General features: G+C 43.7%; 2 protein-coding genes and 2 non-coding genes across 4 annotated transcripts in view; all 4 read right to left on the bottom strand.

Annotated features, from left to right (window-relative positions):
* Nucleotides 1–754: 754 nt before the first annotated feature.
* On the bottom strand, nt 755–10,670 carry kpna2 (karyopherin alpha 2 (RAG cohort 1, importin alpha 1)). Its single transcript, XM_034089901.2, has 11 exons — nt 10,568–10,670; nt 10,237–10,363; nt 10,001–10,141; nt 9,263–9,351; nt 7,742–8,010; nt 6,583–6,677; nt 4,610–4,873; nt 2,529–2,762; nt 1,999–2,181; nt 1,076–1,225; nt 755–991 (listed from the first exon to the last, which is right to left on the bottom strand). The coding sequence occupies exons 2-11, from the start codon at nt 10,303–10,305 to the stop codon at nt 899–901; spliced, it is 1,587 nt and encodes a 528-aa protein (XP_033945792.1). The 5' UTR covers nt 10,306–10,363; nt 10,568–10,670; the 3' UTR covers nt 755–898.
* LOC117451806 (small nucleolar RNA ACA64) lies at nt 3,585–3,713 on the bottom strand. Its single transcript, XR_004552725.1, has one exon. It is a non-coding gene; the product is annotated as a small nucleolar RNA ACA64 (small nucleolar RNA).
* Nucleotides 5,901–6,029, bottom strand: LOC117451807 (small nucleolar RNA ACA64). The gene has a single exon (XR_004552726.1). It is a non-coding gene; the product is annotated as a small nucleolar RNA ACA64 (small nucleolar RNA).
* Nucleotides 10,671–12,649: 1,979 nt separating the features above from the next.
* LOC117451592 (nucleosome-remodeling factor subunit BPTF-like) overlaps nt 12,650–18,594 on the bottom strand; it is a 62,881-nt gene continuing 56,936 nt past the window's right edge. The window contains exons 29-32 of the mRNA XM_071203909.1: nt 17,441–17,633; nt 15,380–15,464; nt 15,001–15,187; nt 12,650–13,331 (exon numbers count right to left, since the gene is read on the bottom strand). Coding sequence (XP_071060010.1) covers nt 13,292–13,331; nt 15,001–15,187; nt 15,380–15,464; nt 17,441–17,633 — 505 coding nt within the window. The 3' untranslated portion in view covers nt 12,650–13,291. The remainder of the gene's footprint in view (nt 13,332–15,000; nt 15,188–15,379; nt 15,465–17,440; nt 17,634–18,594) is intronic.

The following is an 18,594-nucleotide window of genomic DNA, read 5'->3' as shown; positions in this document are numbered from 1 at the left end:
CATTGATTTATAGTCGTATATTTCAACATGGAAAATATTCAAAACAACTTTTTGAGCTAGCTTTATCGTAGAAAGATGTAATGACGGATTCCTGCCTCTGGAGAACAGGTCTTATATTTTCAAAGGAAAACAGCGAGCGAGGAGCATTTCAATTTATTTAAAGAAACACTGAGCGAGGTAAACTTAATTTTTTTGTAATGTTAAATCAGGCTATCTGCAGGAATCCTGAAGTCAAATGTAAGACCTTTAAGGCCTTTTTTAAGACCCTTTCCACACATTTTAAGACCTCATCTCCACTTGGAGTTCTAACCGGTTACCTTGGCAACACACTTTACCTCACATTCACTACATACAGTATTGATTGTCCTTCCTCCTTATCTTCCAACCATTTGGACGCAGACTTGCATTTCCCCATAACGATGTTGCTTAGCAACCGGCGTAAACAGACCTCCATGCGCTATCAAGCAGATCAATAAATCTCACTACACACCTACGCCATGACTACATTCAGGCAGACTGTGGAACACGACCTCTCAGGACACTTTAGATACTTATTGAAGACGAGCTACAAAATGTAACACCTTGGAAAATGTCCTTTAATAGCCTTCATTTTCACTAAATTGATTTATCCACTTCTAATACTTTTTAAGACCCCGCGGACGCCCTGGAGAATCAAAAATATTTAAGATGAAATAAAAATATGTAAACTCAAGTAAAAGAAAATATATAAAAGTCAGTAAACACAAACCCTTGCTAGTGGTACAAACAACTTTATTTACAGTCATGTTTTGTCACATTAAAACAGTATGTACAACACATACAGGAAACTCCACAGATGGAGACGAACAGGAGAGAGGGGACAGTAAAGTGGAGAGAAGAAGAGGACATCAGAAAGTCGCTAGAAGTTGAAACTTGTGCTTTGGTTTTCACTGATCTGGAACGCATAGCCGTCATCGGTCACTTCGGGAACCACGGACTGAAGCACCTCGTCCTTTAACGACAGAAACAGAAAGTTAAGACGACTCGTAGGTGTACAAAACGGTTCCTTTAAAATCAGCTTTAAGAAGACACGTACCTCGTCAGAGAAGTATTTCTCGATCAGGTTGAGGGACGCTTTGTAGACCATCTCGTTCTCGTGATTCTGCAGAGCTTCGATCTTGTCGAGTCCTCCGCACTCTTCGACCATCAGACTCAGCTTATCGGACTCGCCGATTTTATCCCCAGCCTGGAAGGAAGACATGCATAAATGTTACTTCAGAGCCACGATGGTACCTCTCATAAGGAATCCTAAAACCCGGGAATTAGTTTTCATTTTTAGCTGTTTCTGAATGTATTTTTGGTTGTCAGCCTGAAATATGTCAGTAGTTAACACGAGCTGAAGAGATTTGTTTTAATTCTACCACAGAATATGTCCGTTAATACTACCCTACTGGTGAATTAAAAAAACGGCAGTAAAGTGTCTAAATGAGACGTTTAACATTAGCCTCCTTTAGCTTAGCGGTGGTGACGTGAAGTCATGTGACCGTGCTGTAGTTCCTTTATAGCCCAACATTAGCCTCCTTTAGCTTAGCGGTGGTGACGTGAAGTCATGTGACCGTGCTGTAGTTCCTTTATAGCCCAACATTAGCCGCCTTTAGCTTAGCGGTGGTGACGTGAAGTCATGTGACCGGGCTGTAGTTCCTTTATAGCCCAACATTAGCCTCCTTTAGCTTAGCGGTGGTGACGTGAAGTCATGTGACCGGGCTGTAGTTCCTTTATAGCCCAACGTTAGCTTTTTACTTCAGAAATCATAAAGTGGAGTTCATATGTGGAGATGATCCTGCTGAACTGAACCTGTAAGTATCATGAACGTTTGTTTGACACAGATTATTTTCTGACATTATCCAAAATCACATGGAGAAATCCCATTGGACCAGGAGATGCTGCCTTCAGGGTCAGTTCACATCCCACTCGATAGATCTTTTAAAGACCGTCGTGTTCTCCCCTGGAAACGCTCACCATGAAGATGTTGGTGATGGCGTCCAGGATGACGAGGACGATCTTGCTGTCCTTGGAGGAGAGGAGGTTCAGCAGCGGCTCCAGGATGTTGGCCTGCACCAGGTAGACCACCTGCTGCACGGACCCCCCGCTGGTGAAGTTCGTGATGGCCCACACCGCCTCCTTCTGGGTTTTATAGTCACCCTGCAGAGAAAGGAGATGAGATGATGAGCCATATGGTTATCACTAGCCATGTGCATATGGCAATAAAACCTTTGAATCTTGAACTTCTGTTTTTAATGCGACGTCATCATATTTTAAAAACAATAGAGCAGCGGGTAGCTCAGTCTGAAGCAACCAATAACGCAGTAGGGATGCTCCGATCGCCAATTACGGGGCCTATCGCCGGAATCAGTATAGGCCGATAGCCGATCCGATCGAGTGGGCGGGGCCTAAATTAACTGAGTTTAAACATCACTTTAAGTGGAAGATTACGATCGATCGGAGCATCCCTAATAGCTAGCTTAATAAAAACCATTAACGACACGTACCCGGAGCAGCACGTCCACCAGCAGGGGCACGAGCCCGGCGTCGATGACCTCCTGGATCTGGCAGTCCCTGCCGGCCGTCACGTTGGACAGAGTCCAGGCCGCCTCCTTCTGGATGTTGGCCTTCTTGTGGGACAGCAGCGCGGGGAACATGGCGAGGGCTCCGGAGTCCAGCACCGCCTGCGTCTGCTCGTCTGTCCCCGTCACGATGTTCCCCAGGGCTCGCAGCGCCGGGGTCTGAGGGGGGAGAGGACAGTCTGTTTATAAAAGGCATATTTTCTTTTTTTAAATCATAATTCTGAACTTTTATCTCATTCACATTTTAAAATCTCACTATCAGTTTTCTGCTAAAAAATAAAAACCAAGAGAGGCGAAGTCCCTCCCTTTCCGGTGGAGCTCCATGGGACCTTAACTCGTAAAAAGTATGTATTGAAGTCGATGGAGAGAGAAACGTTATCTTTCAATCCCGTTTGAATTGTGCCACGAATTACACACATGATGTTTGCCAATTCAAAAGATAATTTTGGAATAGAAAAATTAAAATTTGTCGTAAAACTGTGAAGTAATACTTTTTTTTTGTTTAAAAAATAAAAAAAGAATAGTTTGTTTTTCTTGCGTGTCACCAGCCATCGTTAACCAATCGGAAGTGGCCCTTGATAGAAGCTGATGGATGAAGCTTCCAATGGAGCTTCAGATGGTTCAGGTTAGCGATGCTCCATCACGTGTTTCTATCACAGGGTGAATCTTAAACTGAAGCTCGACTTTAAAGCAACCCAACGGAAGTTTCATGTAAGTTTAGTTCTTTCACTCGTAGCTCGGGCTGCGGGGGCGCTAGAGACGGGAGCACGTTGATGCGACCTTCCTAGCCGGAGATATGGCCGCATTTTACAATAAACTTCCGTTGGGTCGCTTAAAACAAATATCGCAAATCCAATCACAATATCTGTCAGAAACATCTCAATTAGATTTCCCCAAATCGTGCAGCCCTACTTCCCAGCACACACATTCATCAAAGCCAATCTGACGTCCCAATGATTACATGCTGTAGATTATTAATGCGTTTGTCGGCACATGGGTTTTATCGCTCTGCCAACGTGTGAGCAGGAAATAAGCTTAATGCGCCGGGACACTCTGGGCTCAGGCGTCTGGCCTCGGGTCACGTTTCACCGGAGGCCATTTTCAGACGGAGCCGAACGAGAGTCAGACCTTTGACTTCATAGGGATGAACTTCTCTCATTTCAAAATCTCAGGATCTATAAATCTCATAATGCCTTGGAGGTCAGCACTGTGGCCTTGTTGATCAATACGACGATGAAGTCATCGTTTTGACTTTTTAAAATCATAATTATTAACTTCTCTCATTTAAAAATCTCACAATCAGTTTTTTTAAATCTTATAATACATTAGATTTGAATAGCGCTTTACATAAAATAATGGCTTTATATATTTCTTAATAATCTCTGTTTTACTACTACTTGCAACCACATGAACACATGGCATGCAGACAGAAGGCATTCATCTGAAGTCATCATCATTTTAGATTAGGGATGCCAGAAACTGCCCATGATCAAATTCGAAAATCGGACGGCCCAGGCGAATATTATCCCCCCCCCACGGGAGAGACATTTTTTTTGCTGCTGGCTTCCTCCAAGTGTACAGTAAAACAAACTGGCGGTGTGACCAATGGCCATTTACAATTATTAATATTATTAGCATTAGTCTATATTTTGGTTGAAACTAAGCCAGGATAATAATAAAAATATATATAAATAAAATCGAATTAAAAAATTTTATTTTCGATTATGAGACTATAACGAATATTCTAAAAATCACTGGCATCCATATTTTAGATTTCCTTAAATCAATGTTTTAGGTTGAAACAAATACAAAATTGAATGTTGATTTTCTTACTGCTCCTAAAAAAGGCTCAATCTACAACACGTGGCCCCTTCCTCTCGCTGCTGCCCCATGCACCGCGTTCTGTGGCAGCTGATTGATGGGACTGTCCACGACGCTATAAACACATGCATGTCCTTCCGATTATATAAAATAAAAACACCACATGTAAGAGGTTTGGGACGCACCACGACGGCCAGCTCCTCGAACCCGAGCAGCTTGACGAGGCGGGGGATGAGCCCGGTCTGCACCATGACCTCGATGCGGTCGTTGGAGCCGTCCGTCAGGTAGGACACGGCCCAGCAGGCGTCAGCCAGCACCTCGCGGTCCTCGTGGTGCAGCAGGCGCACCAGCACGGGCAGGATCTGCTGGATGGCTGCGAGGGGGGGGGACGGGTTCTTGTTCCTGCAGAGGTTGGAGAGGGTCCAGGTCACGTTCCTCAGGTAGCCCACCTGCAGAGAGAGAGAGGTTAGTTTGATGTGAGAGGAGGCATGGTGTCAGAGCGCCCTCTAGTGGGGACAGAGGAGAATGGCTGAAAGTGCACACATTACATTTCTTTGAATAATAAGTCATATTGCTATTGTACTTCAAACTGTATTTCTTGTAATAGTTTTTCTATGTATATTTGCTCTTGGTTTACAACTCAATTCCTCTTACTAAATAAACCCGAGTCTGATTCTCAATAAAAGCGGATATTACCAATTATGTTGAATTTGATATTTCTCAATTAACACATTTTTAAACGTAATACTTTAAATAAATACTTCTACACAATATAAGACCTTTGCTGAGAGAGGAGTGTCGAGTCAGAGCGCCCTCTAGTGGCGACAGTGCACTTTCCCCCCAGATTGCTATTTTACTTCCAATATGCATACTTTTTTTTAAAGCCTTATTTATTTAAGCTTTATTTATCCATCAATATGATGATGAGTAATCAGTTAATATCAAACATGCCTAATAGGTCTGTTGAATTTGATATTTCTCAATTAACACATTTTAAACGTAATACTTTAAATAAATACTTCTACAGAATATAAGAGAGCCCTTCGCTGAGAGAGGAGTGTCGAGTCAGAGCGCCCTCTAGTGGCGACAGTGCACTTTCCCCCCAGATTGCTAGTTTACTTTGAATATTCATACTTTTTTAAAGCCTTATTTATTGTAATAATACATTTGATTTATATTTCTCTTTTCCCAGTGCTCCAGGCGCTTTACTTATCCATCAATATGATGACGAGTAATCAGTGAATATCAAACATGCCCAATAGGTCTGACGAACTTGGAGCAATTTACATTCACTGCGTACAAATCGAAACGATGCAACGTCTTGGAAAAAGCGCAAGTGATAATATCTCAACTGTAATGAGATCTTTTTTTAAAAATATTTCATACTTTGCGACCTGCATGGCAACGACATGATCGCCTAGGTACATCCTAATCGGCTCCAACATGGGGGAACAGCTACTGTAGAATATTCAATGCGTTTGTCGGCACATGGGTTTCATCGCTCTGCCAATGTGTGAGCAGGAAATAAGCTTAATGCGCCGGGACACTCTGGGCTCAGGCGTCTGGCCTCAGGTCACGTTTCACCGGAGGCCATTTTCAGACCGAGCCGGACGAGAGTCAGACTTTTGACTTTTTACCACCAACGGGTCCATTTCACCCACAGCTGTTTTTTTTTTTATTGTATGTAGCTTTTTTTCAATAAAATATTCAAGTCTCCCAGTCCGTGACTTTTCCGTAAAGTGTGTTATGTAGCATCCTCTGTTGTTAAAAATTGTTTCATACTTTAAAATTCTGATAAAATGCACATCTACCCCACAAATCGCCATTTTACTTCGTATATTTATACTTTTTTTGGATTTGATGTGTTCCTTTTAAGTCCTCTACGCACATGGATCCATCATTATACACCACATCTAATTCAGTGGATGTTTAAATCTATAAAGATCATTGAAATTAATTAATGTTGTAATAATTAATTTGGCTGTTTTTTTTCTTTTCTTGAAATACTTCTGTAGAATAATCAGAATATATTCTTTTAAATGTGTCTAAGGAATTCAATAATGTGTTTTTCCCCCTTTAAACTGCCTGTAAGGACATTTTCAGAAAAGTACCTGTATGGACAAAGCAAGTCCGATAATAGATCACATGACTGACTCACCGTGAGCACGGAGAGGTCGGGCACGGCCAGCAGGCTGAGCAGAGGCAGGACGGCCCCGTGTTTGATCACATGGTCTCTGAGGGCAGAGCCGTCGCCTGAGAGGGGACGAAGAACACGGCTCAGTAAGACGAGATGAGAGGACATGCATCTGCAAGTAATCCCACCAACCCAGTACAACCCAGTGGCTAAAAACCAGTTTGATACCTCAGGACGGCCTGATCTGTAGAATACGAGACATTTCTACATTTTTGGGAAAAGAACCAGGTGCGACTTTTTGGACCATGTGTCAAATACACAAGTGAAAGTATTTGATGTGCGTCATGTCCCATTTCAGAATCATATATTAAATAACTGGATTATGATCATGTCTGTGTTCATCACTTCTGGTATGAGTCAGGGTTCATACACTTTTTCACCAATGACCCAAAAGATTACTCTTCTCCGCGTGCCACTGAAAGGGTTTATTTGAAAGTAAATAATAGATTTAATTTGTTAGCGCTTTTACAGGTGCTCAAAGACGCTTTACAGAGATAGCGAAGGGAACAGAAAAGGAACAAATAAATATATAGTTAAAGTCAAATAATACAAAAACAATCCGATTAAAAGCCAGATTGAAGAGGTGAGTGCTTTGAAGGTGGTGAGGTCAAGTCTCTGATGGGTAGGGGAGTGAGTTCCAGAGTGAGGGGCAGCGACGGAGAGGCTCCGCCCCTCTCCTTCTTGAACATAAGGGCTGAAACATGTCGTGCCTTTCTAAAACAAATCGGCTGACTAGCTTCTCCGCGCCAAAGCAACTCAAATCTCTCACCAGCGAAACACCTCGTCAGTTAAAAGCCATTTTACGTTTCATTACGATACGATATTTATTATCATTAAAGTATTACTATTTCGGCGATTAGATAAAATTATATTTGATGCAACTTTGGTTCCATTTCCACGACTTCTCCAGGGCCTGGAATTAGGCCATGTTTCCAATGCCCGTAAGAACCCTGATAAGTAGAGCTGAAAGTACGATACTGGCGTCTGAAATGGAGCAGTGGAAGTATTAGCATACAATAAAAATACTTTAGTACAAGCACCTAAAAGTTCTACTTGTACTAAAGCTACCTCGTTGTAATCCACCTCTGGAGATAGAATGTGAAGAAGACGGCTTCATAAATACCGGCGATGTTCCCCAGCGCCCACACGGCCTGCTCGCTGATGTGCTGGTGGGGGGAGTTGACCAGGCCGATGAAGGCGGGGATGCCCCCCCCCTCCACCACGGCCGCCGTCTGCTCCGAGGTCCCCGAGGCGATGTTGGTGAGAGCCCAGGACGCCTCAAACTGCATGGGGGGGGAATCCACCAGGCGCAGGAAGGACACGAACCTCGGGATGAGACCCGCGCTGATCAGCTGGTTGATCGGGGGGTTCTTCTCCCGGGAGAGGAGCTTCCTGTGAGGAGAGAGGAGGTGAGTTAGGAGAGAGGAGGTGAGTTAGAGGTGAGGAGGGAGGAGTTAGAGGAGAGGAGGGAGGAGGTGAGTGAGAGGAGAGGAGGTGAGTGAGAGGAGAGGAGGTGAGTGAGAGGAGAGGAGGTGAGGAGGGGAGAGAGGAGAGGAGGTGAGTGAGAGGAGAGGAGGTGAGTGAGTGGGGAGGGTGGGAGCGGTGAGTGAGTGAGGCGTGAGTGTGAGTGCGTGCGTGGCGCGTGCGGTGCGTGCGCGCGCTCGTGCGTGCGTGCGTGCGTGGCCGCGGCGGTGCGTGCCGCCGCGGCGCGCGGTGCGTGCGCGGCGCGGCGTGCTGCGCGCGCGCGTGCGCGCGCGGTGCGTGCGCGGCGTGCCGTGCGCGCGCGGCGGTGCGCGCCGCGCGCGGTGCGTGCGTGCGTGGCGCGGCGGTGCGTGCGCGCGCGGCGGTGCGTGCGCGCGCGCGTGCGTGCGCGGCGCGGCGGTGCGTGCGCGCGCGGCGGCGCGTGCGTGCGTGCGCGCGGTGCGTGCGGCGCGCGGTGCGTGCGCGGCGGTGCGTCGCGCGCGTGCGTCGCGCGGCGGGCGTGGCGCGGCGGTGCGTGCGTGCGGTGCGTGCGCGGCGGTGCGTGCGCGCGTGCGTCGTGCGCGGTTGCGTGCGCGCGGCGTGCGTCCGCCGCGTGCGTTGCTGCGTGCGCGGCGCGGCGTGCGTGCGCGCGCGCGGCGGTGCGTGCGCGTTCGGCGTGCGTGCGCGGCTGCGGCGCGGCCGAGGGTGCGTGCGGTGCTTGGTTCGTGAGCGGCGAGTGGTGCGTGCGCGTAGGTGCGTCGCGCGGTGTGCTTGCGGCGTTGCGCGCGGCGCGTCGTGGCGCGGCGGTGCGTGCTCGGCGGTGCGTGCGCGCGTGCGTGCGTGCGTGCGCGCGCGCGTGCGTGCGTGCGCGCGTGCGCGCGCGCGCGCGCGCGCGTGCGTGCGTGCGCGCGCGCGGTGCGTCGGCGCGCGGTGCGTCGCGCGGCGGTGCGTCCGCCGGTGCGTCGCGCGGCGGTGCGTGGCGCGGCGGTGCGTTCGCGGCGGTGCGTTCGCGGCGGTGCGTTCGCGGCGGTGCGTGCGTGGCGCGGCGGTGCGTGCGCGGCGTGCGCGGCGGTGCGTGCGCGGCGCCGCGGCGGTGCGTGGCGCGGCGGTGCGTGCGGCGCGGCGTGCGGCGCGGCGTGCGGCGCGGCGTGAGGAGAGGAGGTGAGTGAGGAGAGGAGGTTACCGTGCTGCCTGCGTGGCCTGCAGCTGAGTCTCTGCGTCTCCACTGTTCACCCCAGCGAGGATCTCCTCCACCGTCCACTGTCTGAACGCCTGGAGGACACGGGGCGATCAGAACCAACAACTTGATAAAACGTACTTGTAATAAAAAGTATTTATGGAGGTCTATGTAATCTATCGCAAAGAAATATGCCCGTGACATCTTAAGTGATGATGGATCATAACGTAACATGGTTCTTTATCAACGAGGAGAAAAATCCTCAGCCTATTTTAATTTAACAACTTTTAGAAGAATATATATTTGTTAGAATAGATTATAATGCCGTTCACCCCATGCTAACACAATAGCATTTTATCAGTGAAGCTCAATATCCCTTTCCCTCTGTTTAACGTCATCAAACAATACGTTTCCATTTTGTCAAATTGATTCTAATCAGCAGAAGAAAGTAGGCAACCATTTTGAATAAAATAATAAATAATGAAAAACATATAGGGAGTTTCACAAAGACATAAACATATACAGTCCATGCTAACGTGATTTAAGGGTGGGGTCTGTGGTGGACCCCTTACATTCCTCAAGCAACAGATCTCAGATCAGCAAAAAGTTACATTGTTGGCTTGTTACAACATTATAAATGTGGTTTTCTTGTCTTCTCTGCATATAAACCCACATGTAAGTCGTGTAAACCCAGCTGGAACAATAGATTCAACGTGTTTTAAAATATGTTTTTAAAACGCTCACCTGACAGTTCTGGGTCCTCTCCTGCAGAGGCGAAGTGGCCTCGTCAGGAAACACTGCAACATTTCTCTTTTTGAACATCTGGTCATCTTTCTTCGCCTTTCGGAGCTCCACGTTCACCTCCACCCTCCTGCGTCGAAGCTCCTGCATTCACGGTCCATTTAAAGTCACATTTTAAAAACTTCAAATATGTGGATTAAGAAGCTAAAATGTCGCAGAAATTAAAAAAAAAAACTCACATTGGCATCTTTGCCTTTGTTCTTGAATTTGTTCAGACGGTCGGCGTTCTCACATGACGGAGCAGACATGTTTGCAGGTGACAGGGAAGCTTAGCAGCAGTGAAAATGAAGTTTTAAGTGGTTTTTCCTGTAAAGAAATATAGGTTAAATCACTTTTAGCTGCCTCATGTCAAGCATATGGACGGATTGACACCAAAATAAACCCCTGACAGCCAGCTACAGTTGGTAATATCGTCAATAAACCACATACAAGTATGCATAACTGTATTTGTTCAAGGATAAAATGACATTTCTTTTAATAAAGCTTGATAAGTAGGAGACACGTTCTTACCTGGCTCTCGCTCGGAGTTTGTAATACTCGAAAAGTGCCGGACACTGCGGACAGACCTTTAAATTACTGAAACTGAGCCCTCTGATTGGTCCGTTTGAGCAGAAGCATCCAGCCGCCTCTTCTCATTGGTCCGTTTGAAAAAATCACGAAGCAAACAGGAAGTGTCGTAATGCGGGTATCGCGATATCTCCGTAGCGCGGCAGAATCATACCGCACGGAAACTGATCCTGACTCGGTTTTTAACAGTCGTTCTGGTTTTTCATTGGATGCTTGTGACGGGTGAGCGGATCCCAGATCTGTGGATTTTGGTCCTCATGGAATGACACTTTTAAAGGGGACAAACCGTCCCGTCGAACAATGTCAATACTTTTTTGTACATTTACAATAGAAAACGACACGTTTCTTTGTTACTACATAAGGTACTTCATGTCACACCTTTGTATCTCATAATTTCTACTTTTTCATCACTTCATACTGACATTTTATCCCATAATTATGACTCTTTACTTCATAATTTCGATTAATCTCATAATTTCGATTTTTATATCTTGTAATTTTAATTATGACTTTAGATCTCATCATTTACCTTTCTATCTCATCACTTTCCCGTAGTTATGACTTTATCTAATAATTTCAACCTCTTTTCATTTCAAAATCTTGTGATTTTGACTTTGAATCTTAGATTTGACTTTGTATTTAATAGTTTTTACTTATTTTATCAATCTGTACGTAGTTCTCATCATTATGACAATGTTTATTACTTTTTTTTTACCTGATAACTGCCACTTTATTAGATCTCATGATTGACTTTTTATCCCATAAATACGTGTCATTTTGACTCTTAATCTCATCATTTCTACCTTTTACTCGTTATGACTTTTGTATTTCATAATTTGGACATTTGTCTCATAACGCTGACTTTTTATATCATTTTTATTTTCTCAAAAGCTCAGATTTTTGGGTACCACGTTACAATAAGACTACCCTTATAAAGTGTTTACGAATAGTTTGTAATTCATTTATTAATTAGGTTGTAAATCATGAATAAGCTTTTATAAGACATGAGATAAACAGGGCAACTGTGACCGGCTGCTTGCCAAATAGTGAGCCCATTTATCTGTACTGCCAAGTCTACCTAGCTTACTTCGTCTTCTTCATCAGCCAGCATCCTTGGTCTGTTGAGTTGATTCTCGCTAAGCAGCCAATATAAGGCTTAGTCCTCTTGCCAAATAGTGAGCCTGTGTTCAGGCCCAATTTGCTGCCCTAGGCAAGATTTAGGGGGTGCCATAGTTTATGGGCGCTGTACGCAATATAGGCGTAGTTCTGTTAGTATAAGATAATAAGATGTACTTTGTTGATCCAAAATCGGGAAATTGTGTTATGATTTTTATTTCTAACTTTCTTTTTTTCTCCCCAATTGCGCCCCCCCCTATGCGCCTATACTATACTGCCTATGCCGAGGGCCGGCCCTGCCTGTGTTGATGTATGCAAACTATGTTAGAACTGGTTTATAAATGGTTCTTAATGATTAATAAAGCAGAAACACGTGGGTTTGCTATCCTGGCTCCAAAATGGTGGAATGAGCTCCCATTGACATCAGGACAGCAGATAGCTTACACACCTTCCGGCGCAGACTGAAAACTCATCTCTTTCGACTCCACTCCGAGCGATAGAACTATTAACAAAGCACTTATATACTACTAAAGGGCTGGCTTATCTAAAGCCAGTTGAGTAGCACTTGAAATGTTTTTGCTCTATGAAACCTGATGTACTTTATGATTCTGTTTTCTTCAAGTTTGTATCTTGTTGGTCGAACGCACTTATTGTAAGTCGCTTTGGATAAAAGCGTCAGCTAAATGCAATGTTTTCAACCCAATTATAAACTCTTGATGAATCCTTTATAAGGGTAGTCTTATTGTAAAGTGGTACAGATTTGTGTCAAATTGCTGTTTTTATCTCATGACTTTTCATGTGGATTTTTTGCCCAGATATATGCATTCATTAATTATAAGCAACAATCCCCCAAATTCAGACATTTTTTATTATTATAATCAAGTTTAAAAAACATTTTCACACATCAAGGAAGATATCAGTCTTTTATATTTTATTAAGTTCCATATACATCAATATTTCTCCAGATGTAATACAAAAAAAGAAAAAGAAATCAGGTGAAAATTGGACAATTATAGTCATTATTTTTTTTACAAACAGGGCAGAAACCTTCAGATTTAGCGAGTCGTCCTTCTGAGTCAGTCGATCCATTTACAATAGCTTATTACTGTTCGATCAGTAGGGCGAAGACGTTAGACCTACTGCTGTCCAACCGTCTTTCTAAACAAAAAGTGGAAAAAGGCTAATTTAGACACTTGATGCTCAGTAAAACTCAGCTATTGTTCGTCAATATTCAAATTTCTCGTTGGAAATGTCGGATGGCCTTTTGATAAACAAGAAAGACAAAGAATGAAAAGACTGAGATCCCAAAAAAAAAATAAACATGGAAATACGAGAGCTCCTTAAAGAGTCTTTTCTCCGAGGTAAACCGTCTTCTGAACGCTCCTCAGTTCAGTCCCGCCGACGAACACGGGTCCAAAAAAAAGGTCCCTTTCAGAGCGCCAACGCAGACCCTGAACGCAGCACGAGGGTCCGTCACACAGTTCAGAAAAATAGCCGTTTTCTTGGCAAGTGCATTTTTTGTTGTTGTTTGAGAAACGTGCGCTGCTTTTTCTAAGAGACCGTGGAACGCTGTAGCTTGTTGTTATGAGACCTACAGGGTGTGGAGAGAGGGGAGAGTTGAGAGCCCTTCGTGATTTTTATATTTATTTCTGCGACAGACACGGCAGATGCAACGGCGGAGAATCCTGCGGGAGGAAACATCTGGGAATGCCTTTAGGGAGGGAAGCTTTGTAGTACAGTTTCTTAAAATAATACCATCTAAAAATGGCTTCGTGATTATTTAAAACATTCAAACATACAACCGCTGTACATGATAAAAAAGTATGTACATTCAAGATCTTAACAACCAGCTCAATCAACTCAAAGGGGATGTAACATACACAGCTTCTCATAAATATCTCTATATAACAAAATACGCAGCTTAAATATGGTTTTTGTTTTATATCCCGTAAGGTGGACACATCTATCGAAGCTCAGAAGATAAATACAATGAATGCATTAAAGTCCTGATTAAGCCGTGAGTTATTGGAGAGGCCAGATTGGAGGAGATAATGAGAAGAAAGGGTCCCTTGATTGCTTTTCCGATTAGATTATTATATTACCAAAAATGTGAAATTGCCGGCGTTTACATGAAAGCACATTGGTGTGTGTGTGTGTGTGTGTGTGTGTGGTTTCCTTCTTAAGTTATTGTTTTTATATATAGGGAGGCCAGCATCCAGTCCAGACTGCCGCTACTTTAAGAATCTGACAATCTGTAAGAAAAGAGAGGATGGGATGGCGTAAATCAAAAAGGCATGCAGCAAAGGTGAACACGCACAAATGCAACGGTACACATGACACACACGATACACGGTACACACACGATACACACACGGTACACACACATGATACACGATACACACACGGTACACACACGATACACACACGGTACACACACGATACACACACACACACGATACACACACGATACACACACGATACACACTTGACACACACATGATACACACACGGTACACACACGATACACACACGATACACACACGATACACACATACACGATACACACGATACACACACGATACACACACGATACACACACGGTACACGAAAAGCTGCTACATATTTCGGTCCCATTTCATGTTTTATTCGACATTTAACTTGAAAATCGAATGTTTTTCTAAATACATTTTATTGCTTATTCTTAAACTAGCTTCTTATGTTAAAGAACATATTCCATATACATCTTAACTATTGGACATTTTCTATTCTAAATACATCTTTTATCGGAAATTCTTACTACATTTTATTTATATTCTATTTTATTTTAAAGTGGATATTTTCCTTAAAATTCTTATATTTATAAACACAATTTAATTGTATTTATTTTTAGATATTTTACCTTATTGTCTTATGTTTATATAAATATATTGTTGAGTCTTTATAGCGTATTTTTACTTTATAGAATGTAGAATTAGAGGATGAAACCCTCTTCAATGCTCACACACACATGTGCATCTATCCCCTTCTAGTACTAGGACTTAATGTTATGAAGTATAAAGAGAAATAAGTATTATTATAATTATATTTTATTATCTGGGTTTGAAATCGGTCGAATGTCCTAATGTTTGCCAGCTCTGTAGGTTTGAGCCGAGCAGCAGTGTATACTCCAACGTCCTGCGCATGCCGGCGGTAAACAAAGGGTTAAAAGTGAGTGATGTCATGGAGGGAGAGAGCCCCAGATGTTCAGCACATGTTTTTACCTGCTGGCTTTGAAGCCTTTGAGCTTCTGAACGAAGAAGGCCTCCAGCACCTCGGCACACTGGAAGAAGGGCGTGTCGTTGGGGTTGTAGTAGCGACAGTTATCGAAGATTTTGGTCACGTCCGCCACGATCTCCGTGAGCTTCTGGTAATGTCGCTTCTGCAGACGCGTCTCCATCGTGGAGAAGTCTACGAGCGGACGGAGACACATGTGGTTAAATACATACGTGTTGTTCATATCGTGGAATAAACGGCGTGGAGAAGTCTACGAGGGGAAGGAGACTTATGGATTCATAACGTGAAATGAACAGAGGTTTGATGCTTCGGACTTCTGTTTTCCAGGTTTAAGGAACTCGTGATAATGTCTGATCCAGTTCTTACCCATGGGCTCCTTGATGACGCGATAGTAATCCGGAGCGTCGTGAGGATCCACCGGCTCCAGGAAAGGCCACGCCATTTTATGAGACTGTAGAAATAACAGAAAGATAGCACACTTATAAGATGGAACCAAAACCGAGAAAGAGGAGACATTATTTGCCGAATTGACCTGGGATGAAATGGTATAAAGGATTTAAAAAAAGAGTTTTGATAAGCTCTTAAAAACAGTTAAACTTAAAGGGGACCTATCATGCTATTTGTAGGCAACAGCACAGCTCTCAGATATATACAAATATATAGAAAACATGTCGATGAAGTGGTCACCCATTCTAGCCACGCCTCATATCCCTCTGTTTCACTTCCTGTTTCTAAAGTGCTGATTTGGGGAATGAAGGTTTTTTTTTTTACTGAAAAAAATTAAAATAATAGGGGGCGGAGCTTATGCGGGACCCGGCAGCTACCGTCTAAACTAAATGCTGCCGTGATGAAACGCCATATCATGGATTATCAAGGATCTGAAACAGTCTGGAGCTCAAAGGCTTTCTCTCTCCCGGTTACACCACAAGGCGAGTTCCTTTCTACTTCCTGCTTCTTCACACACATGCTCTCCAGCACAGGTTAGCTCTGAGTGCTAGCGATGCTAATGTAAACACCGACCATATTACGTCCAGAACAGTCGGGCATTGTTTCAGATAGCAACGTTTCTGATTGGCCCGTGGGTCCACATTTCAGATGTTACGTCATATCGGACGCAAATCTGGATCAGCTCCGTTGTTCCCCGTTTTTAGAGATTTGGGTATGGAGGAAAAGAGAGGGGTTTATTTCCTGACGCTGCGTGAGTTCCCCCGACACACCGGGGACACATGTTGATGTAGAAGAGACATCAACATGTGCATTTTGCATGATAGGTCCCCTTTAAGTCTCCCGCTTTCTGAGATATTTGGGAATATGGCGTCAGGCCATTTAATAAATACGATAAGACTGTGTTGTTAGAGGTCACATTTAAGGTCATTATGTGGTTAAGTAGAGTCTGGGCAATGATTATAGGTCATCATCATTTTGAAGTAAGAGATTATAAGAAAAGGACATGTTTTATATGGCGGAGATACAAAATAAATGTGCCATTAGCCGCTTTCACACCAAGTGCTTTGCCGCACTTAGTGCCTAAGAGCAATCGCGTTCACACCAGAATAAGTTCCTGAGGGAAGATTACGCAAATGAAGCCGCTGACGTCACTTCTTCTTCTTCTGCTTTGGGTTTACTGGCAGGTCGCAACCCACTTCACAGCGTATACTGCCGTAGTCCCCGGCCGGAAGTCCCCGGAGTTGGGGAAGGCTTCAGTAGAAGCTGCTGGGAGTCCCAGCAGCTTCTACTGAAGCCTTCCGAGTAAATCGCCAGAACGCCGACACCTCCTCATCTCCACCGCTCGCATGTTTTATTTTGTGTTGCCATAAGTTAGTCTCTCTGCGTTTCTGCGCGGGGCTAATGCTAATGCTAATAATGCTAATGCCAGCAAATAAAATGGAGGCTTCAAAAAACTTTTCCGAGTTTTACGGGGCGTGATTTGCAATCCGCCCAGCCAATCAGAAATTGGTACTTTTTTATCCCCAGGAAAGCACCACCTCTTTTTGGTGTGAACGCAAAATTCCAGGCACTAACGGAACTAAAAGTACGGGGAAAAGTACTCCGGTGTGCCTATTATGTGCGCCACCTTGTTTCTATAAATGTTTTTATTCTATTTTATTTTTTATTGCACATTCTTACTTCTCACTTCTTGTGTTTGTATATATATTTTAAATAGTCGAAAACACAATTTTCTCCAAGATAAATAAGTATAAGTATAGAAAAAGTTTTATGAGTGAGTTTTATTCTAATATTTATTTCGGTTTGGAAACTTTACAATATGCATTATCATTTACATATATATTAAAAGGATCATACACCTAGATATTTAGATCAAATATTGCTCTTCCTGCAATTTGAATATTGCACGAAACCAAGTATTAACTGTGCAGCCTTACTTTGTAGTAGCGACAGCCGGACAGACATTATTTCTCTCCGTACCTGTAAGGAGCGCAGTATTCTCTTCAGCCCCTCGTAGTCCTTGTCGGTGAGCGGCGTGAGGACCGTCATGGCGTCCTCGGTGGACTGGCACTGCGGACACACGTACAGATCGATGTGCGTGGCCTCGCTCTGAAGGATCCCCACGCAGCGCCCGTGGTACCAGTTCTGACAGCGGTCGCACCCGATGTAGAACCTGAGGGAGAAATCAGAAGAGGTTAAACCAGTAGTGGAGTACAAATACTTTGTTATTGTACTTAAGTACATTTTTCTGGTATCAGTACTTTACTCCACGACTTATTTTTATGAAGACTTTTTACTTTGACTTCTTACATTTTGAACACAAATACCTGTACTTTCTACTTCTTACATGTTGAACTCAAATACCTGTACTTTCTACTTCTCACATGTGGAACTCAAATACCTGTACTTTCTACTTCTTACATGTTGAACCCAAATACCTGTACTTTCTACTTCTCTCATGTTGAACTCAAATACCTGTACTTTCTACTTCTTACATGTTGAACTCAAATACCTGTACTTTCTACTTCTCACATGTGGAACTCAAATACCTGTACTTTCTACTTCTTACATGTTGAACTCAAATACCTGTACTTTCTACTTCTTACATGTTGAACTCAAATACCTGTACTTTCTACTTCTTACATGTTGAACTCAAATACCTGTACTTTCTACTTCTCTCATGTTGAACTCAAATACCTGTACTTTCTACTTCTTACATGTTGAACTCAAATACCTGTACTTTCTACTTCTCACATGTTGAACTCAAATACCTGTACTTTCTACTTCTCACATGTTGAACACAAATACCTGTACTTTCTACTTCTCACATGTTGAACACAAATACCTGTACTTTCTACTTCTTACATGTTGAACTCAAATACCTGTACTTTCTACTTCTTACATGTTGAACTCAAATACCTGTACTTTCTACTTCTCACATGTTGAACTCAAATACCTGTACTTTCTACTTCTTACATGTTGAACTCAAATACCTGTACTTTCTACTTCTTACATGTTGAACACAAATACCTGTACTTTCTACTTCTCACATGTTGAACTCAAATACCTGTACTTTCTACTTCTTACATGTTGAACACAAATACCTGTACTTTCTACTTCTCACATGTTGAACT

This window comes from Pseudochaenichthys georgianus, chromosome 8, assembly GCF_902827115.2.
Source record: "Pseudochaenichthys georgianus chromosome 8, fPseGeo1.2, whole genome shotgun sequence".
NCBI lineage: Eukaryota > Metazoa > Chordata > Actinopteri > Perciformes > Channichthyidae > Pseudochaenichthys > Pseudochaenichthys georgianus.
The sequence above is the reverse complement of the archived record's forward strand: the minus strand, read 5'-3'. Positions and strand labels throughout refer to the sequence as shown.

Coding starts and splice junctions, on each gene's coding strand:
- kpna2 (XM_034089901.2), bottom strand. CDS start 10,305: ATGTCTGCTCCGTCATGTGAGAACGCCGACCGTCTGAACAAATTCAAG. Junction 6,678..7,741: donor GGCGCTGGGGAACATCGCCG/GTATTTATGAAG, acceptor GTCCCCTCTCAG/GCGACGGCTCTGCCCTCAGA. Junction 4,874..6,582: donor CCGACCTCTCCGTGCTCACG/GTGAGTCAGTCA, acceptor CTCTCTCTGCAG/GTGGGCTACCTGAGGAACGT.